The sequence below is a fragment of the Zootoca vivipara genome, chromosome 1, assembly GCF_965207765.1.
Source record: "Zootoca vivipara chromosome 1, rZooViv2.hap1.1, whole genome shotgun sequence".
NCBI lineage: Eukaryota > Metazoa > Chordata > Lepidosauria > Squamata > Lacertidae > Zootoca > Zootoca vivipara.
Window position 1 is genome coordinate 108067670 of NC_142582.1, and position 25725 is coordinate 108093394.

General features: G+C 42.7%; 1 protein-coding gene across 5 annotated transcripts in view; it reads left to right on the forward strand.

Annotated features, from left to right (window-relative positions):
• NRXN3 (neurexin 3) overlaps window positions 1–25725 on the forward strand; it is an 862130-nt gene that overhangs the window by 798922 nt on the left and 37483 nt on the right. For 3 of the 5 annotated variants that reach the window (XM_088672565.1, XM_088672568.1, XM_088672572.1), the window contains one exon: window positions 18996–19089. In XM_088672565.1, the coding sequence (XP_088528691.1) occupies window positions 18996–19089 (94 nt within the window). The remainder of the gene's footprint in view (window positions 1–18995; window positions 19090–25725) is intronic. The other 2 variants (XM_088672558.1, XM_088672576.1) reach the window with 1 other exon arrangement.

The following is a 25725-nucleotide window of genomic DNA, read 5'->3' on the forward strand; positions in this document are numbered from 1 at the left end:
AAAATAATTTCAATAAGAATAGTGGAAATTTTTCAGGGAGGTAGGCTCCACATATATAGAGCCCAGAGTTCTTTCTCTGGGGTAGCTTAGTTCTCAATTGTATAATCTATATCAAAAGGTGTGTTTTTTGCAGTAAAATGTGCTTCACATGCATCAAAACATGGTGTTCATCCTGAACAATTCAGTTCTGATTCTGTTGCCCGGTTGGAAAACAGCAATGTGAGGGGAGGAGAAACCATGTAAACCTAAATATTTAACTTTACTTTACACTATCCCTTTTAGTCATGGTTTAAGGCCTAGATCAGCAATTTAAAGGAGTAGATTGAGGGTCAGTTGCTATAGTAAATGGATTTATAGGTTTACTGTCATATAATTCTGCACCACATTGTACCCTTCGCTGATATCATACTGGAATGAAAAGCAGGTTAAAATATCTTAAATAATAATATCCAGGTTCCCCTTCTATTTGTGCCTCTGAACAAATTTACAGAATGCAGGTATTGCATCCCCATCCCCACCCCCACCTCCACCTCCATCACCACCATTTTCTTCTTTGGTTCTGAACAGAGAGAGTATGTTTCTTTTCTATCAGATATTCCTCTCCAGTTGCAGGCAGCTAACGAAGCCACATCCTACACCTTGTTGAAAGTGTTGGCAACTTGCAGAGGGAGCCAAATTACTGGGGGAGGGGATAAAAATATAGCTATGCTACCCCAGCTCCTTTGATGCGCAGGAAAAGAATGCCGGATAAAAAGCAATTTATGTTATATGTCTGCAAGGTGGCAGGGAGCCAGCAAGTGGAACTTAATGAGCTGACATCTGTCGACAACTCCGCAGTGTCAGATATTAGCGTTTGTTTCACTCATTTGCACATTGTACGTAAGTAGGAAACTTAGGTAGAGCAGAGAGGCTGGGGCCCGCAATCCAATTTGTTCAGTTCTCCCTGCAGCTGCTGAGACGTGAAGTCTTCCTGGTACATTCAAACTGCGGAGTTTCTTCTCTGCCAAATGCTGTGCATCGTATGATCCAACCGAACCTGTGGGGTCTATATGGAAAATGGCTAGGAATCCACCATGACTTGTCAGCTATTTCTTTCTCATCTCCATTCTCCTTTGACATTCAAGCACCTCGATTTTACAATGACATTGGTATTGTTTTCCTTTGGCAGACGGAAGATGCTGGCTTCAGCTTTCATGGCTAACAAATTATGATCAGAATTGCTTATAGTTCTACAAAGCACTTCACTCTGTTCTGTTCACTTTGCAAAAGAAAAGCACTGTTGGAAGCTAGCAAATCCATCACACCTGGACATTACACAGTTGTTCCTTATATTGTGCTTTCCAATTTAGCTTAACATGGCAATGGTATGGCGGTGATAATCTTGTTCTGCTCACAATGTAAAATTAACTCGCTGCATACCCTGTTTTTCATTCTTAAGAAAGCTCGGCATTTATAAATTATTCTTTTCCAGTAAAACAAACTTTCGCAAAATCTGACACAACGAAGCAGGATGCAAAGATTTCACAGGTCTCTTCACTTGGGTTGCATTTTGAGCTTTTTAAATGGGTTTTAAAAAAGAGAGACTCAGATGAACTCTGCATGTTCCAGATGGTGGTTAAGGCCACTCATGTTCTTTGGTCTAACACTCTATTTGAAAGGTGCATTCCAGCTGAGTGTCTATTGGGCTGTTAAAATCAATTTTGTTTCTTTTACGGTCCCTCCCCCTTGTTTTAATGTGTTCACACAAAAAAGAACTGATTTGTCTTTACTACACCTAATAAAATCTGATGAGGAACTAAATAAATAAGCAAGGAAAATAGCCTTGTTAACCATCACAGGGGGCACATGTTCTGATTAAGTAGGGGCTGCAGAGGAGCCCCATGGAATAAATGTTCACATGGCCTGCTATGCACAGAACATTTGCTTACCTGGTGGCAAAGTTTGATTCCTGTTTGTCACAGGCTACTTAGACCACTGGGTGTCTCTTATGCTGGAAGTTATAGGAAGTAGAATTTGAAGTTGTGGTGTGCCCCCCCTTTTCTCTCTCTCTCTTCAGCAATGCACAAATAGGAAGTTTGTGGACAGCACAATCAAAAACCAAGACCCCCCAGAAGGAGTGAGGTTATTATAGGCAGGTATTCAGCATTTTGTAGGGAGCTGTATTGTTGGGGCCCTTGTGCCTTGGCAAGGAGATGTATCCAAAAAAATCCAAAACTTTGTTTTTTGTCGCTTTTCACGCTCTGCCAGTGACTTCCTCCATGGCTATTGAGGTTGAGTCTCCTCCCGTCCTCCTCTTCCTCCTCTGGTCCATCTGTCCACCTGCCTTCCTGCCTGCCTTCCTCCGCTTGCTGCTTTCCCTTCTGCCTCCTTTCCTTCCTTTTCCATCCTCCTGCAATTCATCCTCGCCTGCTCTCTACATGTTTCTTCCCTCCAAGCTCTGCTTCCACTCCACTCACACTTCTAATACCACCTCTGGCCGTGAGTGTGGTTTTGGTTTTGCTGCAGGTGCAAGCAAAAGACTTCCTGTAATGACTCGAATGTGTCATTCCAGGTTTTTGTTGTTGGAGAGAATGGCAGAAATGGTAGAAAATGTTTGGCAAAATAGGACTATTTTTCAGAGTGGCAAAAAGGAAAGATAATCCACAGAAAATTCTCACCTGGTAAATTTCATCTTAGTTCTAGCATTTTTTTGCATTTCAGAAATCCTGAGTTTCTCTGGCCTTGGTGATGGTCAATGCTTGTCCTTAGTAGATCTCTAAATAAACCAATAACAGATTCTTCTTAAGGTTCAAGTGTGGGCCAGACAACATGTGACCGTAGCTGTATAGTTCGGTGCTTCAGTGAAGGGTCATTTTTCTCCTCTACAGATAAGTGCCCCCTCTACAAATAAGGACCCCGGTGGTGGGGATGAGACTGGGACCACATTGAGGGCAAAGGGCTGGAGGTCTCCATGCCCCATGCCCCATCCTGGAGTCCTGATTGGGATCAGCTTATTCATACTGGTAATTTATGACACACATAAACCCCACACTGCACTCAAGGACACAACTATGCAATTGAGGTCACAGAGTTGTCATTCAGTTCATGAGTGGCTGGGCTACCCTTGAAGCCTTCTTTCAAAATGTGCGTTTTATATGTTGATGAGGGGCATAATCTGTAAAGGTATTTCCAGGAACTAGTTTCATATGTTAATTTGCCTCCTGCCTGCAAAGATAGTTAGGAAGGATTTATTCTGCATTTAAAGGTGTTTGGAGACCCACCCTGGATGCTAATGTGTCTGTCCTCAGAGTGAAGGTATTTAAACACCATGTCCCAGGAGTGTGTTAATGTGTACAGTGCAAGTGAATGAAGTGCAAGGAATGATAAACTGAGCTGGCAGCACTTTGTTTTGTTTAAGATTTAAGTCTAAGCAGCCTGCCTGTGCATTATGGTGAATATTCAAAGGTAGATGTTTATCTTATTGGACTCTGAGGAACTTTAATTAAAAGGGGCATTTTAAAGCACATTTATTAAAAGCTGTTGTACTTATGTTGTTTTATGAATAAAATTATTTACCACATAAGCATTAAATAAAGCAGTCTTGGCACTGGGAACTATTTTCCACATAGGATATTTCTTCCCCAATTCTACCAGGATGAAAAGTTCCACACAGCAACACCTGGTAATTCTTGTGTCATATATTTGATAGTAGTCATTAGTGTTGGGGTATATAAACCACGTTGCATATATGCTAACAATGCAAAACTCGGTTTAAAACTTTAAACTTTGAAACGCATATTCAGTGATTTTTTAAAAACCTGCCAGTTTAAGATCAGAGTTGACTACTTCATACAGGCTCAAGCTCTGCAAAGCAGCGGAACTAGAAGCCAATACTGATGCCTTAACAGATGTGCCCCATGCTCCATGCTCAGTCATGATTGTGCACTATCAAATGTGTTTGTTTACAAATGGCACTCTGTGCACTCACACTTTCCATTGGACCTTCAAGCCCTAATCCTGGTGGGGAGCTGTTCTAATAATGGAGTCGTACGCTCCCTATAACCAGCCTTGTTCAGCAATCTCCCAAACGATTGACCAGGAGGGAGAGAACATGCCAGTCAGGCATGTGTCTTTACCAAGGTCCTACTCGTGTATAGGACGACTCCTAACACTCTCTGCTCAAAGAAGGTCACCATTAACTCTACCTGCCCGCCTGCCTACCAACTTTTTGGATAGCTCAGTTGGTAAAGCATGATTCTTAATCTCATAGTCATGGGTCTGAGCCCTACACTGGGCAAAAGATTCATGCATTGCAGGGGGTTGGGCTAGATGATCCTCGTGGTCCCTTTCAACTCTTAAAATTCTATGATTTCCCCTCCTCCATTCTAGGGGGCTTTTGATGAAACTGGTTATGGGGTTTGTTTGTCCTCTAGATGGTTGTGTAATTTGAGTTTCAGAGTGGAGTTTATTTTATTATATTATTGTCTGATGTTGTATGGCTTGATGATGTTTTGAACAGTTTTAGCTTTGAGGCCTTTGGATAATGATTCCTTCCCAGGGGGACTATGATACATTGGATTGATTATATTGCTGGAAGCCCTCCTAAGCCCATAAGATAGGGAAGGGTATAAATAAAATATATATGATTAAATAATACAGGGACACAATTTTAGAAGATCTTCTGCACTAGCCCCCAAACAGGGAAATTTAATTATGCTTAGACATACTGAACTGTGACAATTTAGTTATGACTAACTTACGCCTCATTAATTTAAATGGGACAACGGCCTCACTAAATTGCACTGGAGTGGGATAACTGTGAAAATAAGCCCCCTTTGGGTGCTCAAATTCAGACTCAAAACCAAATCATGGCACTTTACAGAATAAAGCTGCAGTTCTGTGCTCATCTATTTAGGTTTAAAGGTAAAGGGACCCCTGACCATTAGGTCCAGTCGTGACCGACTCTGGGGTTGCGCGCTCATCTCGCATTATTGGCCAAGGGAGCCGGCGTATAGCTTCCAGGTCATGTGGCCAGCATGACAAAGCTGCTTCTGGCAAACCAGAGCAGCACATGGAAACGCCGTTTACCTTCCCGCTATAGCGGTTCCTATTTATCTACTTGCATTTTGATGTGCTTTCGAACTGCTAGGTTGGCAGGAGCTGGGACCAAGCAACGGGAGCTCACCCCGTCACAGGGATTCAAACCGCCGACCTTCTGATCAGCAAGCCCTAGGCTCAGTGGTTTAGCCCACAGCGCCACCTGGGTCCCTTATTTAGGTTTCGGGATGGACAAATCAGCCTGTTTCTGATCTGTGCTCCTTTCACATGATTTAAACACACACACACACACACACACACACACACACACACACACACACACAGTCAATACATATTTGAACATAACCAATCCTATATGTATTCCCCCCATTCAAATTATGCATTTTAAACACATTTTCCTATCAAAATAAAAAAATTCCTTCAGTAGCACCTTAAAGACCAACTAAGTTTATATTTTGGTATGAGCTTTCGTGTGCATGCACACTTCTTCAGATGTGCATGCACACGAAAGCTCATACCAAAATATAAACTTAGTTGGTCTTTAAGGTGCTACTGAAGGAATTTTTTTATTTTGCTTCGACTCAGACCAACACGGCTACCTACCTGTAACATTTTCCTATGTCATTTGAGCTGAGAACTGTGTCTGATTCTGGACAGTTGGAGAACGCCATTCCAATCTGCATGTTGATGGAGCTGTACAGCTCTAATCCAGAAGCCCATATGGCAAGCTTTGCATGCACAGTGCAGTGTTGGGCTCATTTTTGTTTTTTCAAATGGCAGGCAAAGTCACAGTTGAAACTGGAGGGAGTGCATTTTCTGGCCTGGTTTGAATGCTCAGTTTCTGATGTAAAATGAAAAAGCCTTTTGCTCAGGCATGCAACCATTTCTCTCCTCCCTTCTTCACATTCTTGAATATGCAAACTGCAAGCCTTCAGTTAACCATGGTTTCCCATTTCATCTGAACCAGGAAACTGTGGTTGCCAGCATTGGAGCATGCCAAGATCATAAACTATGGTTCGAAGTTGCTGTAAGATTCAACCTTACTCCAGAGCTGATAGCCATTGTTTTCAGGCTCAGATGAAACGGGAAAGCGCTTTATATCATATAATATAAAGCGGATTGTGGTAGGGCTGTTAAGAAATTTAGCTTAGGGTTTGGTTTGTGTAAGGCCACAGCTCATGCTGAGTAATGGGGGCGTGCGTATGCAAATTCCTTGGAGCTGATTGGTTGTTGGGGCCCCTCTTAAAGCTGCGTCCACCATTTTCTAGTCACATTTTTGCCTGGCGTTTGAACCGGTAACACGATGGGAGGAAAGTAGTTCTGTGCGCTGGCACAAGGCTCATTTATGCCTCAGCTTATTAAGACAACATATGATCATCTGAACAGAACCACTGCCTGTCTTCCCCAGGGCCCTTTCTAATGTCATTACTAAGACAGGGCACATTGTGTGTTTGGCACTATGATCACAGCGCAGCTGGAGGAAGGGGAGTGGTTGTAGATGGTAGAAAATTCTGTTATTTAAAAATGTATGGCCCAAGATGTATTAATGAAGACATGGGGAGGGTACACACTGGTTCAGACTGCATATATGACTGCCTATGTATTTCTAATGCACAGTGACCTAAATTTATAGATTTCGGTTCCTTTTAATTCAGCCATTAGAAAAGGAGCCAATGCGTCACAGAGCTCCCAAGCCTTAAAAGATGGCCATTAAAGCCACTGCACTGTACTTAGTTATTTATTTCTCTCTCTGAACGATCTAATCAATAAGAGAACAAAATCAAACACGGTTCCCTCCTCTTGAAGAGAGAAAAGACAAGCTAAATAAAGATGTCCAGGAGACTGGGGCAAAACATGCCAGCAAAACGACATATTGATTTCCAGCAAAGGAGGAGATTGCAAATGAAAAATATTCTTCTGACACAGTTATTAAACACAGGGCTGGCACAACAAGCAGGGAGGCTGATTTCTCCCACTGGAGGCTGAGTACTGAAAGGGCTGCTGATGCTGGTTCTTAGGCTAGATGAGCCTCTGGCTTTCAGAAATCCACCCCACCCCACCCCACCCTGTGCTGAGCGAATAAGGCTCAAGTCCTGGGACTTTGGCTTTCTCATGTTTTCAGCTTTCAATGATCCATGGATCAGCACCAACCTTGGGGTCACAGGGCCAACAACCCTGCAATCCCCTTCTAGCCAGAGAGTACTTCTCTGTTGGGTTCAGCTGCAGAATGTTGCACTAGTGATCATAAATGTGCCTGGGTCACACTTGAAGCATCTACAGTGGTGCCTCGCTTAATGAATGCCCTGCTTAACGAAATTTTCGCTTAACGAAAGGTTTTTTCTAGCGGAGGTTGCCTCGATAGACGAATTCGTTTTCGTCTAGCGAATCGCGGTTTCCCATAGGAATGCATTGCAATTCAATTAATGTGTTCCTATGGGCAAAAAAAATTAAAAAAAAAATTCAATGCATTCCTATGGGATTCGCTAGACAAATTTTTTCGTTATAAGAAAAGACCCGTGGAACGAATTAAATTCGTCTAGCGAGGCACCACTGTATTTTGCTTTCCTATCCACTTTTTCCAGGAATCTCAGTATAAGAATTCTAGCCCCCTACCTGTGTAATTCTCAGGCTGAAAGCCAAGATGGAAGCCTAGATTTTGTAGTAAAGCAGGATTGTGTGTGTGTGTGTGTGTGTGTGTGTGTGTTTTAAACTATAAATATATTGACTTTCCATTGGCATCCTGCAGAAAACACAAAGTTTAAAGCAGGACTTGCATTGGAGAACCCTGACTCAGTCGTGCTAAACTGCTGTATTTGCTCCATAAATTATGAAGCTATTCCAAGCCAGCTTTTGAAGCCACCTCTCCCTATGACTCCATGCTCAAAATCCAGTTCCCACACCTCCAACATCACACCGGCTCACATAGAGCTGGTTTATGTAGCATTACCTAGAAGTAGTTATAGCAGTAGCATGAATAACTTGGTGGCACATCTTCTTTTCTCATTTCTTTTTTTTTTAAACATACTTTTTATTAATTTTACAAAATACAAAAAAACAAAAAAACGGTACATACTTAAACCCCTTTTCCACCTCCTTCCTACCCACCCACATGGGTCCTCCCCTGCCACAGAAGTATCCCATGTTTGTGAACAGTCAGAAATGGTCCATTTTATGCTTGGATTTCTGTCCTCCTCCCCCTCCCCTGACCCCAAAGCCCCCCCCTGCCACCAGGGAGCTCCAGCAAACCAGGGCAGTACGCAGGAGGACATCCATCCAACCATCTATTGTTATACCAAAAAAAGAGAAAAATAGAAATAGGAAAAAAAGGGGAAAAAGAAAGGGCGAAGAAAAAAAAGAAAAAGAAAAAAAACAATACAAAACAGAAAAATTTTTCTTGCATTCATAGTTGAAAAACCATATTTTATGGGCTTCCCCTCCCCCCCTTCCCCGGTTTTCATCCCTTTTTTATCATCTGCAACAGTTTCTTACTTTATAAAAATACACCTTTGTATCTTATACAACTTATAAATCAATTATTAACATTTTCATCTAATATTCAAATCACTGAAAATTCAAACTCCCATTTTCTCTTCCCGTGCCTAATTTTTTTTTCTCCCTCTATAAGCCTCCATATTTTCACATTTTCCAAAATCCATTCACTTTTAAAACTATAACTATTCTCAATTTAACCTTACATCCCCGATTACCGGCTCCACCCCCCCCAATCCAGCAAATTCCAAAATCAGCAGACCAGTTATAAACCTGTTAATCCATCCTTATAATCACAACATCACTTTCCCTTCACCCCACCCCCTGTTTACAGTCTCTTGCCATCTTCTTTTCTCATTTCTGCCAGTGAAGTGCATCATTCAGTATGTGGCTATCAACTGCACTGAGGTCCCAGAAGCTGTCTAGGTCTCTGCAGATCTCACTACAGATGCTATCCATAAGTTCTAAATTCAACCATTACAGCGGTCATGGAGGCGGGGAGAGGAGTGAGCCACATAGCCTCCTTTGCGGCTTGTAGGTGAAACATGATCCAGCTCTAAATCACATCAGGAGCTGTTAAGCTATGTCTGAAGAAGAAAAGAAAGAAGCTTGAAGTCGGTTTGGATGCAGCCGTGTGTGTGTGTGTGTGTGTGTGTGTGTGTGTGTGTGTGTGTGTTTTAGAGGCAGAACGAATGTGTGTAATCAATAAACAAGCAATCTAGATTCCCAGAGATGTATGTTTTATTTATTTATTTAGCTCCTAAATAATATGTAATTTCTTCAGGCCAAGAAATAAATTGAAAGGATTTAGAGGGATTTGCTTATCAGCGGAACACCACATAGCATTACATCCCTCCTGCTTTTGGGAAGGTACATTGAAGTTTGGTTTAAGCTGCTGTGGTTCAATACTCCTCTTTCCTCTGTCAGGGTGCCTTGAACAACAGACAGATTAATCCTCCCCTTCTTTTTCTCCCTCCTTTTTTTTGCAGTCCCTTCTTATTTAGATTTCCTTGTCCTCCCTGCTATAAACAGAAGGGAGGACCTTTTGGACACCAGAAAGCCTGACATCCCTGCCCCCACTTTCCATCTTTCCATTGTCTTCTGAATGCTTAGGGCTCAGAACGAAAAATTATCCAATACTTGACACGCAATGTGATCCAGAAGCAGGTGGCTTTTCTTTTCCAGCAGTAATGAACTACTGATTCTGTTCTGCAATTGTAGCACCCAAAGGCTAATTCCAGCTTGCGGTGCACACCTCCCCCCCCCCTTTTAAAGCAACACTTGATGCAAGACTTGCTTGATGCAAAGATGGAGTGCAGAAACAAAGGCTGATTTACTTCCCCATTTTTAACTTGTGTGGCTAGTTATTTAATCTCTTGTCTGCTGTGGTAATGATTGAGTGGCTTATTTTGTTACAGTAGGTAGCCCCATTGTGAACCCTACTTAATGATATAATTTGGCAGCAAGTGTGGTTTCCATTTTTACGTCCAGCAGGGATCACATACGCAGGAAATGTAAGGGGTGGGAGTTTTTCAGAGGATGGAGTGATAGTTCCTTTGTTGTTGTTAACTCAGGTTGATGTGGTGAATGAAGGGCATGCTGGTTAATGACTGGCTCCCAGTTAATCAGGATCCCGGGCTTATAAGAGATAATTTGTTCCCATGATGAGACCTCTTGCAGTGACTGCCTTCCTTAAAGAGAAATGTGAATGACAGGAATTCTGCCCTTGGTATTTTTCTTGGCTGCTATGTTGAGGAGCTGGAGAAATGGGGAATGGTTTGCTTGTTTTTTTTCCTCCCAGAAGAAGAGCTCTGCTGGGTCAAAGCAAGGGCCTCTCTAATTCACCATGTTGCCTCCAATCCAGATGCCTTTGAACTACTTACAAGCAAGGCATGAAGGTAACAGCCCTAGTGTTCAGGGGTTTACTGCCTCCCAACATGGAGGTTCATTTTAGCTATTAGAAGAAGTACTTTGTCAGACAGTGGCATTAACTTAGTAAAGCTTGGTTGGACAAATTCCTAGAGATAAAACTATCAATAATCCTTGTGATTGTAAATTGGATCAGAGCCACAATATCTCTGAATGCCAGTGGGCTACCAGTGGGAGAGAGCTTCTGCACTTATGTCCTGCTTGTGGGCTTTGCAGAAAGATCCTTTGGGGCACTGTGGGAAACAGGACACTGGACTTGAGGATGGGGAGGAATTCCTTTACCGTAGTTTGCATTTTAATGTGAGCCTATGTAAGTCATTCTTTCTGAACCAGTGCATGGATGCAAATGCATCTCTCCTTTGAAATTTGCACTTCTTCAAATTTTGCAATTTAGTTCCCCCACCCAAAAATGTGCACAAAAAAGGTGTGACTAGCCCAAAGTCACCCAGCAGCTGCATGTGGAGGAGCGGAGACGCGAACCCGGTTCACCAGATTACGAGTCTTCCGCTCTTAACCACTACACCACACTGGCTCTCTAGGAGAGAGCTATTGATGGCTACTGGTCATGATGGCTATACCCTTTCTCCACAATTAGAGGCAGAAATGCTTCTGAATACCAGTTGTCGGAAACTGGCAGGAGGAGAGAGTGCTCTTGTGCTTGAATCCTCCTTGAGGGTTTCCCACAGGAATCTGGTTGGCCACTGTGAGAACAGGATGCTGGACTAGACAGGCCATTGGCCTATCTAGCAGGCTCTTATTAGGCTCTTATGATATCCCAGAATTACCGTTTCTGGTACCCAGTTCCATTGACAAATTGCTCTTTTGGTTAAGATGTTCAGCCAAAATCTACCCTCCTGTAACTTAAGGCTGTTAAATCTAGTCCTTTTCCCCTGGGTGTTTGCTCAGGTATTTGAAGGACATTTTCACATCCCCTCTGAGTCTACTCTTCTCTAGGCTAGACAATTCTTTCAAATTTTCATCATAGACTTGTTTGCCATACCACTGTGATATTCACTACCCTCCTTGGCGTTTGTCTTTATCCTATGCTAAGTTTGGTGACCAGAACTAAATGCACTACTTCAGATGAAGCTGCAGAATAAACTATTACACGGCATGACTTGGAAACACTTTCCATCAATGTAGCCTAAAATCACATTAGCCTGCTAACATATCAGTGGCATCACTTATTTGTTGCCATTTTTCAATGGTTTTCAATGGGACATAAAGGGGGAGCCAGCCTTTGTATAACAACTCCCACGAATCTTCCTTCCATTGAAAAGCAGCATTTCATCACATTCTGAATAGACTTGCTGTCAGATGGGTGAGGAGCATAAGCTCATTGATGTTACCTGCTTTTAAAATGATGCATGGGCTGCAGCACAGAAAGAAAAGCAGGAAGAAGCTGCAATGAAGTCAAAACTGAAATGTAGTTTGGTAGTGGAGGGGAGCAGAATTTCCACAAAGTTCCATGTTCTAAAGGGAAGTTTTGGAATTTCTTGTTCAGGTAAAACCTACGGGGGAAGGAAAAGGAAAACAACGTCGATATGACGGATGTGTAGGATTAGGAGAGAGCCAGGACACCATGTTGGAACAGGTCATTTCCTACTTGCAACCTCCAACCTCTCTGCACATTGCCACTGACTGGCCCTTATGCTTCTACAATTAACAGCACAATACAGAATTCCTAAGGTTGGGGGTGTGACGGTGTGCATTTGCTTTCTCATCCCCACATTGTCATCAAACATTGCCTAGAGTGATACATTTAAGATGTCCTGTCTCAATTGCCTACTTCAGTTTCAGAACATTAATGAACATTAAGATCTGTATCCAGATACGCATGATATTTATAGGATACGCATGATGTTTACAGAATGGAATGCTCAGGTGGCGTGGCACAACCAAGGAAATATTTGGACCCAGTTTCTAATTAACATTAAATGTAACATGTGGGTGCTTAGTAGGACTAGACTTAGCAGAACTGCAACCAAATATGTCCCAATATTCTGGAAGTGGAAAGGAAGACACCCCTTCTTGTCCCGCCTGCCTGATCTCGACGATCCTTCCTTCACCCACCTACCTACCTGAATGTAGCGCTCCCTGCTAGCCCCATCTCTGCACTCTTTCGCTTACCCCACCCACCTGTTCTCCCCACCTCCTACCTTCAGCTTCCACTTCTGCCTCCTCCACCTCAGCAGCATAGCTGCCAAGTTATCCCTTTTTTAAAGGGAAATTCCCTTATGCTGAATAGGCTTCCTCGTGAGAAAAGGGAAAACTTGGCAGCTATGCTCAGCAGACATATTTCCGGAAAACAGCTTCTGCTACTGCTGCAATGGAAGGAGGAGGAAGAGTAGTGATGCGAAGGGGCAAGGTAGGTTTTGCGCCCGTCTTTGGGTCCCAGGCTCTGGTGTGGCCGGAGCTAAAATGGGGTGGCTTCTGTCAATCTGGGATGACCCACTTAAACCAGGACACTTGGAGGTATGGATCCTATGCTATTTTCATTCCAAAGCAAGGTAAAAAGCCAAATTCAAAGGCAAGTCAGGGCAGGAATGAGGGGTTTAGAGAACTTTTTCTAAGAGAATGTAAGCCCCCCCCCTTTTTTAAAAAAAGAATGTGAGGCAGCCATCAGGAACATATTGTGGCACAGTTTCTCTGACTGAGGGAGGGCAATATTTATAGGCCTTTCTCTTTTCCATTCACACTAAAAATGAGAACTCCATCATTCACTGGATGCGTTATTTATAATTTCATAAACCTGTTCTGTGGCAGGGTTTATTTTATCTTGTGCTTAATGCCCATCAAATCATGGCACAGCGAGTGAGTGGGGTGGTCGAAAAGGGATTGTTCTCTGTGGAAGATTTCAGAGACAGCCATTTTATGTGGAACAGAGGGTCAAAGGATATGGACATGGAGCATAAATTCCAACTTTGGGCTGTCAGAAAAGGGAAGAGGGTATGTAATTGTCCTCACCACATCTCGCCATGCTATTCAGAATTTCCTTGCCATGCCCATGATGTATAGTAATGAACACAGATGCAGGACCCTCACCAAAAGCAAGATTGATGAAACCCTTCGAGTGAATAATTAGAAGGTGGTGATTACAGAAACAATAATTCATTAGAGGCAGTTCTGTGAAACTGAGGGAATTTGAAGGTAAATATGTCCATAAATCCTCAAGGTTAGATGCAGACATTTCAGCTTCCTCCTGCTCCAGTTTGATACCAAGTCAATTTCAATAAGCACAATGGCAAAGCAGAGGGAGAATAAAAATAATATTTTAAATGCGGCAAAAGCTCTTTTAGAGGACAAATGAAAAGTGTTTTGTCTAGGGGCATATTTTATTGGCATTTATTATAATACCTGCCTTTAGTTTTACAACCATTAATATAGGACTGAGTAATTCCACCACCAATATTTAAAGAAAACTTGAATATAAATAGTTACAGGTAGGTAGCCGTGTTGGTCTGAGTCGAAGCAAAATAAAAAAATTCCTTCAGTAGCACCTTAAAGACCAACTAAGTTTATATTTTGGTATGAGCTTTCGTGTGCATGCAGATACCTGAAGAAGTGTGCATGCACACGAAAGCTCATACCAAAATATAAACTTAGTTGGTCTTTAAGGTGCTACTGAAGAATTTTTTTTATTTTGAATATAAATATTTCAGAAATGAATGCATTGTCATACCATACTCAACCTGCTATGTATGTAGACATATAAGCCCTACCAGTGAAAACAAAAAAGAAAAGAAGTTATTGGTTCTTATGAATAATGGTCTTTTAGCTTGCAAACCTGGGTGAGCTACCTCATGTATTGGTCCACTTTCTCTACTCACTTGTCTCCCACACCTACATAGTTCCTTCTTCTAGGCACAGGAAGCTGCCTTATATGGAGTCAGAACATTGGTCCATTTAGCTCAGTATTGTCTACACTATGGCTCTAGTCTAGAGCTTCAGACAGAGGACATTCCCAGCCCTACCAGGGATTGCTCTAGAAACCTTAAGCAAGCAAAGCAGATGTTCTACCACTGAGCTATGGCCTTCCCCTAGTTTCTCCTATTTCTCTGTATCCATCTGATCTTAGCCTTTGCCCTTTTATCCCCTTTTCCCTATCCTCTACCATCTCTGGGTGTCTCTCACTGGCTTCCCAGAGCCTCTGAACTCAGCTACATTAGTTAAAACAACAACAACCCACCAGCATTTTAAATGTGTTATAAACAAGCAACACCAGATGGCACTGTAGAGCACAAAACTTTTCTATGGTGTTTTACATAAGGTGTTTTTTCTTTTGTTATAATGATTTAATTTATGAGTTATTTATAGTGGTTTCCCCCATGTGTAGATCCACCCTCTGTTTCCCCCTTGATGACAACCTTTCACCATATTTCTCGCTTTGCTTCTCCTGACAGCTAAGCAAATCTGGTTCCCTAACAAAGTATTCCATTCCTACCCATAGGTTCCTCATTTAGGCATTGGTCAGATTGCCCCTACCAAAACCATTAATCAACGCTCTGTTTTAAAACCTTGCCCCAACATTATCCATGTACCAAGCCATTCTACCACTTAGGTTGTTAAATTCTTTTAGCTATGCATCTGTTCTAGTCTCCCAATTTCATGTCTCCATAATTCTGAGTCTACTTGATTTTCCCAGTGATTAATCAGAAAATAATTTATCAGTATACACACACATGGACAAGATAAAATACAATATATGCTTTACCTCATATGTTGTAATTTAGATGGTGAGAACACAGAAAGATTATAGGGGATAGATGATAGATAGATAGATAGATAGATAGATAGATAGATAGATAGGCAGACATCATTCTGTATGCATAATTAAAAGCATAGAAGATGCAAATCAGTACAGCTAGCCTTAATCTTTCTTCCTGAGTGATCAGTATTTGCAGATTCTGAAAACTGTTCTGAAAAGAGCAAGCATGGTATCTCAAGCTGGCCACTTCAAAATTGGTTCTTTCCAGTGTATTGGTTCCTTCCAGTTCAGGAATTCTTATTACAGAGACCACACACCTTTGATGCCTGCAAGAGAGAAATAGGAAAGGGAAAATAATTCCATGTGCGAGCTCTGAGTTTGTGTTGCTGAGGGCAGGGTGATTTGGTAGCCTTGTGCAAGAGCCATATAGCCTGTGTCCAGAGGCTTCCACAGAATCTCCCTAATGGTCTCCGTTAGTAATTCTACTAATTGCACCAATTACATGAAGGAGTTGCTGCTGGGGAGAGATGCCATTACACTTCTTAACACACTGTGGTACATGCTGCTCATTAATTAGAGCAGCCGCAAAAAAAAAAGGTTCATCAGCTGGAAAGTGTAAGGAACATGTGCTGCAATTCACTGGGGCCACAGATGCTCTTGATGTGGCTTCAGCTTTTCTGAGCCAGACCTTCCACCCTACCTGCTGTGCTCTGACCATTCTGTTAACCTTGCAGAGGAATCCATCCTTGTGCATTTAGCTGGGCTGAGTGTTTGGCTTTATGTGGATGTATCTGGAAGGCAATTTTCTGCCTGGCCTATTTAACATTGTGGCACATCTGCCCTGTTCAGTGTACACTCCTTGGCCAGGGCAGGTGTCTACCAACTCTATCTGGTATCAAGCTAAGAACCTTCCTCCCTAGCCACTGTCTCGCCAGAGGGGTACATGCTCTGGTTATCTCCCACTTGGACTGCTGCAATGAGGGTGAAAGAGGAGAGCGCAAAATATGGTCTGAAGCTCAAGAAATGGAGGCAGTGAGAGATTTTTCTTTCTTGGGTTCCATGATCACTGCAGATGGTGACAGCAGTCACAAAATTAAAAGATGCCTGCTTCTTGGGAGAAAAGCAATGACAAACCTAGACAGCATCTTAAAAAGCAGAGACATCACCTTGCTGACAAAGGTCCGTATAGTTAAAGCTATGGTTTCCCCAGTAGTGATGTATGGAAGTGAGAGCTGGACCATAAAGAAGGCTGATCGCCAATAAAATTGATGCTTTTGAATTATGGTGCTGGAGGAGACTCTTGAGAGTCCCATGGACTTCAAGAAGATCAAACCTATCCATTCTGAAGGAAATCAGCCCTGAGTGCTCACTGGAAGGACAGATCCTGAAGCTGAGGCTCCAATACTTTGGCCCCCTCATGAGAAGAGAAGACTCCCTGGAAAAGACCCAGATGCTGGGAAAGATTGAGGGCACTAGGAGAAGGGGACGGCAGAGGATGAGATGGTTGGACAGTGTTCTCAAAGCTACCAACATGAGTTTGACCAAACTGCGGGAGGCAGTGGAAGACAGGAGTGCCTGACGTGCTCTGGTCCATGGGGTCATGAAGAGTCGGACACAACCAAACAACTTAACAACAACAGGCAGAAGGGCTTTGCTGTAGTTGCACCCATCCTGTGGAATGCCCTCCTCGCAGAAGTCAAAAAGTTAAACAACCAAATAATTTTTTCGTAGACATCTAAAGGCAGCCCTGTTTTGGGAAGCTTTTGATGTTTGATGCTGCATTTTGTTGGAAGCCACCCAGAGTGGCTGGGGCAACCAAGTCATGCGGATGGGATATAAGAAATTTATTAACAACAACAACAACAACAACAACAACAACAACAACAACAACAACAACAACAACAACAACAGAAGCTTAACTGCACATGGCCAAACTATAGAAACATGGGAATCTGCCTTATGCAAAGTCAAGACTACTGTCCATCTACCGGTAGTCCATCTAGTTCAGTAATGCCAACACAGGCTGGCAGCAGCTCTTCAGGATTTCAGTCTTATTGGGAGATGCCAGAGATTGAACCTGGGACCTTCTGCATGCAAACCAGATGCTCTGCCACTGAGCTATAATAATAATAATAATAATAATAATAATAATAATAATAATAATAATAATAATAATATATTATTTATACCCCGCCCAGCTGGGTGGTTTCCAACAGAAAAATAAAATAAAATAATCTATTAAACATTAAAAGCCTCCCTAAACAGGGCTGCCTTCAGATGTCTTCTAAAACTCTGGTAGCTGATGTCTTTCAGATGTCTTCTAAAAATCAGATGTCCTCTTTGACATCTGATGGGAGGGCGTTCCACAGGGCGGGTGCCACTACCGAGAAGGCCCTCTGCTTGGTTCTCTGCAACTTGGCTTCTCGCAATGAGGGAACCGCCCGAAGGCCCTCGGTACTGGACCTCAGTGTCCAGGCAGAACGATGGGGATGGAGACGTTCCTTCAGGCATACTGGACCGAGGCCATTTAGTTACAGCCCTTGCCCAACATGGGAGCAGGGAACCTCCACTATGGTTCCTATTCAAATCATGCCTTTCCTCAACCTGCAGTTTGCTCCAATCTGCAGCCCCAAATGTCCAGGTGTGGGGTCAGGGGCAGACTGGCTATTTTAGAAAAAAAGATCATGTACTCACAGGAAAACCACATGATTAACATGCACGTAATTTGGCCCACAGTCAACATTTTTCTCAGACCAGAAGGATTAGCTGCACAAAAGATTCATTCTGGCAGTGTCCCAATAATAGGATTATATTGTATCTATATTACTTGCAACCAAATTTTTATTCTATCGAATATGTGCATTTTACCTAAATGTACCTAGTAACAGAAAATTATGTCCTAATAGCATAGTAAATATTCCAGAACACAAATGTTGTGTATACAGGGCCAAACTTTTATTTGTCAACAAAAAAATTCCAACCATCCCTACCATTCCCCAAGCAGTGTTGTTGATGTCTCTGAAATTCTGTAATATGGGGGTACTAATTCTGACCAAACTTAAAGGGTTGTCACAATGGTTTCTGAAATACTTTGAATACTCCAGAAGCACTTCAGAAGCATTAAATATTATAAATTCAAATGGGAGATGTTGTGTGGCACCACATAATTTTTTTTTTGAAAAAAACAACAACTGGTAGGATGTGCATATGTGTGTTAAAGTAAATAATGGCAACAATTAAAAGGCATATGAAGCCAGGCATTTGCCATGACAAAATATCTGCAGCAAAGCCAAGTTGAGTTGGCAATAATTCTCCATAGCTCAATATTTGCATCTTCTCTGTTGCTTATGGTTATGCTTAGTAGGGAGGATGTGGGTGGCTCTGTCATCTAAACCACTGAGCCTCTTGGGATTGCCGATCGGAAGGTCAACGGTTTGAATCCCTGTGGCAGGGTGAGCTCCCGTTCCTCTGTCTCAGCTCCTGCCAACCTAGCAGTTCAAAAGCATGCCAGAGCAAGTAGATAAATAGGTATTACTGCAGCGGGAAGGTAAACGATTTTTCCGTGTGCCAGAGGTGGTTTAGTCATGCTGGCGACATGACCCGGAAAGCTGTCTGTGGACAAACGCCGGCTCCCTCGGCCTGAAAGCGAGATGAGCGCTGCAACCCCGTAGTCACCTTTGACTGGACTTAACCATCCAAGGGTCCATTACCTTTTAACTTAGTAGTTATGTTCAATTGTATTCCTGTTTGCAGATTCATCTACTTGGAAGTGTCATTCTTTTTGTCTGATCACTGGTTCTTCCTTTTTGTTTCCTTGTGTTTCACTTGTCAGACAACAGATGACCTCATTTCCTCAGACCATTCAGCGGAATGTTCTAATGATGACGAAGACCTCATTGAATGTGAGCAGAGTGTAGGTAAGCCAGGTCAGTCTTATATTCCGCCTGCTTTCCTTATTTCATTTGCAGTTAACAATGCCTACATATATATATGTGTGTGAATGTATACATATATATGTACGCCTATATATGTATATGTGATATATGTATATATGTGTAGAACTGTATATCCGATATAAATGCATAAAGCCAAGCATCCAATCCCATGGAGTTGGCAGGAGCAAGACACAAATATGTCATCATTTGGAGAAGCCATCTTCGAAGGAAAACAAATGTTCTGGAACCAGTACCTGCTCAGTTGGTCACCAACCATTGTGCTACATATTTGTAGTGGGGTTTTTTGAACAGGCCCTGGTGGGGAGAAGGAAAGTGGCATTTATTCTGGCATGTTAAAAAGTTTGGACTACTGACTAAAAAGAAGAAGAAAACCCAGCATGCAGCTATTGTCATATCTGTCATTGAATTCTTCTTGATGGATGTGAAAATATGCCATGAAAGTTCCATGTGCCCATGGGATTTTGAATGTGGCTAACATGGCAGTGTACCCACTCTATTTACCCAAACAATTTGAGAAGGACTAAAGCATAGTCATTCCAAAATACTAAGCTGTGCCATGTTACCTGCAGCAGCGATGCTTCAAAATGTATCCACTGAACGGTCAAAATTTACGGTGGCAATTTGAAACCGACTCGATATCTCCCTTCGACCCTAGATACATTTTGATGGTTTGATGGCTTTTCTTCTGGTGGGATAGATATGACAGTATTAATATCCAGCAGGCAACTGCAGTCTATTTTATTTTTAACTAATTCTTCCAAGTCTTTATTTTTATTTTATTTCAAAGCTTGCCATGAGTTAAGCATTTCTATAATAGAGAACAGAATTTCATTGAATTTCTGTGTACAAAATTGATTTTTATGAGAATCTGTCCTTAAAAGTGAAACACGTAGACAAGCTTATTACTTTTTTGTTTTATTTTTGTTTTGTTTTGTTTTAAAAAGGGGGTGATTTTATTATTTTGAAGAGGCTAATTTTTTTATTAAAAATTTCTAAAATCCAAACATCAGATGGTTATGTTCATAGTACCCTGAAGTGTTTCAGATTAATACAATAATAATAATAAAAGCCACCCAAGGGTGGTGCTTTCACATTTCTCTTCCACCCCTCATATTCTGCTTGCATTTTAGGGGTAGGACTTGCTCTGGCAGTAATGAGAAGCACTGTGGCTTTGCATGTACCTGGGAAGTTCCATGATAAACTTAGAGGAACATAACATTATGAATTGAATAATAAGTTGGTACACAGTTCGTTCTAAGAAAATGGAGGAGTTGCTTTCTTCCATCAATTGTCATTGAAGCTCTTTAAGCCAAAGGTTTTGGCCTGCTTAACTACTGATATCAACATAAACATTCTTGCAGCAGCCACTACTGATTGATAATATATTATCAAAATATATCCATTCAATGGCTGCATTCACACTTGACACCAAGCCAAACTATGGCTTAACATGAATGAGGGAACATGTTGACTGCTGAGGAGGAAATTGCACTTCCCCAGGCTGTCTAGCTCAGCACGGTGTGGTTTGACTTAGCCCTGGAGAGTGGTCTTTCCTCCTCAGTGGTGATTTGTAGCCAAGATTTGTTCATGGTTACAAAGGAGATACATTAACTTCTTCAATGACTTTATGCTGTGAAGTGATCTATGCATTTGTTTATTATTATTATCTTCAACAACAACAACCACACTCCTGGGTTTGGATGGCATGCTAAGCCAAGCCTAGGCCACCACCCTGTACTGAGCTAAAAAGGCCCGGAGGACAGGTTTGAACTCCTCTCTGAGAACCAGTTTTGAACTCCTCTCTGAGAACCAGCACATTCATGGAGTCCCACTAAGCCATACTTTGGGTTAACATGATGCAAATCAAGCCATTGTCATGAGGCAAGTACAAAAGAACTTCCGTTGACTATTCCTTCTCCCACCCCGTGACTCTTTCCCCCAACTTTTTCTAATCCTCCCATTGTAGTCATCTTCAACCCACAAACATGTTGCAGAGTCAACAGATGGGAAGGAGACATGGATGGCTGTTCAAAACCACACAACCCAGACTTTGTGCTCTGTTTACAAGCTTACAAGCAGTTACTACAGGGTTGTAGTGGTAGAGCCACAGATGATGGAGCCAAGGCATGATAAGCTTGTGATAACATCACAGAAACACAGAAAACCCAGCTGGGAATTAAACAGGCCACAACTTCATTTAGTTACAGGTGCCAGTAGGTTTTGGTGAAGGCATTGGGTGTGTATCCTGAATCAACCGGCCCATTTGCTGGTTGGTTACTTTGGCAGGGTTGATCAAGGTTAAGGATCACCAGATGATGCACATCAAATTGGAGTGATCTCCCCACCAGGATTACCATTTAGGGGGTGCCATGGCCCATCTGTACCCCATCTGGGGCAACAGGACAGATGCACCCCAACTGGGTCCCTTTAAGGGGATACCCTGATCTTTTGGAGTGGAGGAGGGTACCCCCCCCATCCATTTAGACTAAGGATCCAGCCCAATGCCTTATCTGCCATCAAGTTGTGACAGTCACTACAAGGTAGGCAAAAAACCCAGATGGGCCTAATTGTCTGGAGGCAAAATCCTCCCTGCCCCCAAATAGGGCAGCCGAATCCTTCCATAGCAAGGTCCTCTGCCGGGGGTACCCACTCAACCTTGGGCAGCCCTGTCACATAAAAATCAGGCCATGCCTCTGGCTTCTCTGATTGGTTCCAACTGTAGGCAAGCCCAAGCATTCAGTGCAGTGAAGGAGGAAGTGACGCTCTTCCCCCAGTCACACCAGAGCTGGGAAGGGGCCCTGATCCGCCATAACCACACCAAGCTGCAACCCTGCTCCCTGCCCCAAAAAGTTGGCGGTAAGCGATCTATTTCATTTAGAAAGGGCTAAAAGCACCAGAGTTAGTATTCTAAATAGCAGTTAGAAATCATTGATTCAAATTCCTCTGCTAATCTTTTAGGACCTCATTAAACTCTACTACCCACTGCCTTTTTGCTGATTGCCAAGAAATTTGCATTTAAAACAGAAGCCTTTCTTTCCCTTTATCAATCTGCTCCTCTTATCCATCGCCTGCAGAGTTGTTGTGAAGGCAATATCACAAGCCACTTCCATGGTGATGAATTGCAGTGGCACAGAACCTTGAGATGTGGCATCAGTGAATGAAGCAGGCGGCTACAAAATGAAAAATGCCTCTTCATCCTTAAAGATGCCTTTTGGAAACATAGGGGTCGTGCCACAGAACCACAGAACTGAAAGGAACATCAAATGAGGCCAGGCTTTACCGCCAATGTGTGTTTTGCTTTGCTCAACTACTCCCAAGTTGGTGAAGTGTCTCCTTTCACTCTTTTCGCTCTTAAATGCTATAAAATTGTTAGCATTTTGGTCTGCTGCCAGCCCCCCCCCCAATAATTTTGCTTTTAGGGAAAATGCATTCAGCTCCCTCAAGCCATCTCCCTAAGTTTCACACCAATGGGTCAGTGTGTCTTATTAACCAGAAGGTTGGTGTTTTGAGCCCACCCAGGCATGGTGGTGGGCAGGATTTCTACATTGCAGGGGGAGTTGGACTAGATGTCCCTTGGGGTGCCTTCCAACTCTATGATTCTCTGCAAAGCAAGTGCTCTGCCACTGAGCTGTGGTCCTTTCTCTTCTGCTTTGAGACCCGTGAGTTCTAAGTGTGAAACAGCTCAAGAGATATGGGGGAGATTGGTTAATTTCCCCATTGCATATTACACTGAAAACCCCAAAAGAAGAAACATAATTTAGCTGCCTTCCCATGCACACTTACCTCAGAGTAAGTTTTCTAGTGAACACTGTTGAATTTATGTGCATAGAATTGCAGGTGTTAGGATTGCTGTGGGAGTTTGGGCAGCAAAGCCTCCATCCCAGGTGGCTCAGGAGCAAACAGCTGGATAAACCAACCTTCCAGCCACTTCCTATGACCCCCTTCACTGATTGTCAGTAAATTTGCATTTAAAATAGAAGGCATCCTCTTCCTTTATCGTTCAGCTTCTCTTATCCATTATCCCTGGATGACTTAAGGGACAGCAGTTATTTCTTGAGCCGAAAACCAATGGGTTAAAAATGCAATGTAGTATAGAGAAGTCATGTGGTCCTACTCCACTTTGCTGTCTTCAAAAAATAGGCAGAAAATTCACCCAATTATGAAATTTCATTGTCTGAGGGAGGAAAAAATCCTTGTGACAGCAGCCCATGAGGTTTTAGAACGATTCGTTTTGAGCTGAGTTTCCAAATTCATTTTATCTGCATCCAAAAATCTTTATATCATCTCTTTTAATACCAAAATGTGAAATGGCCCTACCTAGCTGTTTCAGCTTAATCCCAACTGTGCTAGACATCTGCTTGATCACAGGTAGCTAGTGGCTGGCAACACTATGCAATCCAGGTGGACTTGTTACCTCTGGGTGGCTCCCAACAAAGCCCTGTGTTATATTTCTGAGATCAAAGCAGAGTTAAAATGAAATGTGAGAGCCCTTTGTGTTGGGCTGAGTGTTACGTAAATGGAGGGACTTTTTCATTTCCTCTCCCAGTATACAGACAGAAATTGACTGCATAATCCTATGCATGTTTACTCAGAAGTAAGTCTCACAGTGTTCAGTAGAGCTTATGTCTCATGTAAGTGTGCATCAGAGTGCAGCCTTAAATATGGAAGTGCTGATTGACTGTGTTTCAATTCACCCAAGTGTAAGTTTGTACAGACCGTTGGCCTGCTCCAAAAACCTATGCACTGTGATGTGCAAGCTTTCCTGCATGCACAGGCTCTCCCATTCATTTCAGTGCATGGAAGAATGCCTTCCATTGGATGTGAAGTGATTTGAGGAGCAAATAGTGCAATAGAATGGTAGCAGTGAGAGGCAGTAATGCTTCTGAATACCAGTTGCTAGAGACCACAGGAGGAGAGAATACTTGTGTGGTCAGATGCTCCTTGAGAGCTTCCTACAGGCATCTGGCTGGCCACTGTGAGAACATGATGCTGGACTAGATGGGCCATTGACCTGATCCAAGAGGCTTTTTTGATGTTCTTAAGCACCATGTGCATACAGAGCCTCTTTGGATTCATCTAGGCTTCCTTTTGTGCCACGTTTCAAAGTACAGGTCTGAACTTTAAAACACTGTGTCTGAGTGTCAGCCCGCCCCCCACTTTTTACCGCTGAATCAGAGCAAATGGCAATCAACAGAAAACCCAAATTGCTATTTGTTCCTATTCAGTGTTAAAGAGCAGGTTTTGCTGGGGAAAACGGGTAGGCAAAAAAAAAAAAAAAAAAGTGTTCGGTTGCAGAGTTTTAATAACATGGTCTAGTGCCTAGAAAGAGTGGGGCAAAAGGTAATTGTGGATGAGTTATTTGGTAATTTTCAGATTAACACGGATAAGCGAAAAAACGGAATAAAACTGCAGCCTGGTGTACTTATGGTATTCACCAAAACAAGAGGACAGAAACAAAATCTAGTAGTATAACATTACTCCTTAGCTATGGTTTTAAGCCTTCTTTTTGCCCCCAGTGTTTACGCAGCTCATGTATGCTGACTTTAGTTTTATCATCCTGACAGCAATCCCTGCCTGCATTTTGTTTGTTTGTTGCAGAACAAAAATGTCAGTATATTTTATTCTTCCGAGAAGCTTGATAAGGTGAAGCTGACACGCCACTGAATAAAGCCAGCAGGCTTTTCCAAAAAAGCGTCTACATAGAGCAAAACTCCACAGAAATAAGAAGGTCCAAAGTGTATTGCACTAAAACATGCCAGCAATAGTGTGAGTGCCAGGCAAAACATGTGTGAAATCAGAGGAATACTAGGTACATCTGCAAGCTGCACATACAGATTTGCCCTTTTAAGAATTTGCAGGCTGCATAAGCAGCGAGCCTCTTCCGTCTGTGGCCAGCTGTCTCTGCTCAAACTCCAAAGATGTACATAAGTCTGAGCTGAGGGCCAGAACTGCAAAGACAAGGGCTGCCTTGCAACAAAGACTGCTTGATGGGACCAGGGCCAGCCCAAAACCGTTTTCTTCCTGTAGCAAAGGGCAAGATAGTGCCCCCCACCTGCCATTCCATGTACAGAAGTGGATTGGACTGGCAGGTGGATCTAATTTCAGCACAGTCATACCTTGGAAGTTGAACAGAATCTGTTTCGGAAGTCCGTTCGACTTTCAAAATGTTCAGAAACTAAAGCACAGCTTCTGATTGGCTGCAGGAAGCTCCTGCAGCCAATCAGAAGCCACTGAAGCCCTGTCGGACGTTCAGGTTCCAAAGAACATTCACAAACCGGAACACTCACTTCCAAGTTTGCGGCCTTTGGGAGCCAAATGTCTGAGTACCAAGGCGTTTGGGATCCAAGGTATGACTGTGTTGGCTAGTTATGGGGTGTTGTACAGGCTACAGCTCTACATACATAAAGGTGCAAGCCTTGAGGCTCAGGAGGAACAGCCATGGGGCAGCTTGTTCTTCCCCCTGGTTTTGCCACCTGAAGAAGTCGCTTCACTCGGCCTAACGATAGGGCCGTCCCTGGATGGAACTTCCTAGTTACATGCATTTTTTTCCCTTATGCCACACACACACAAAAAAAGAAAGAGCAGGTTTTACTGATTGTTCATGCA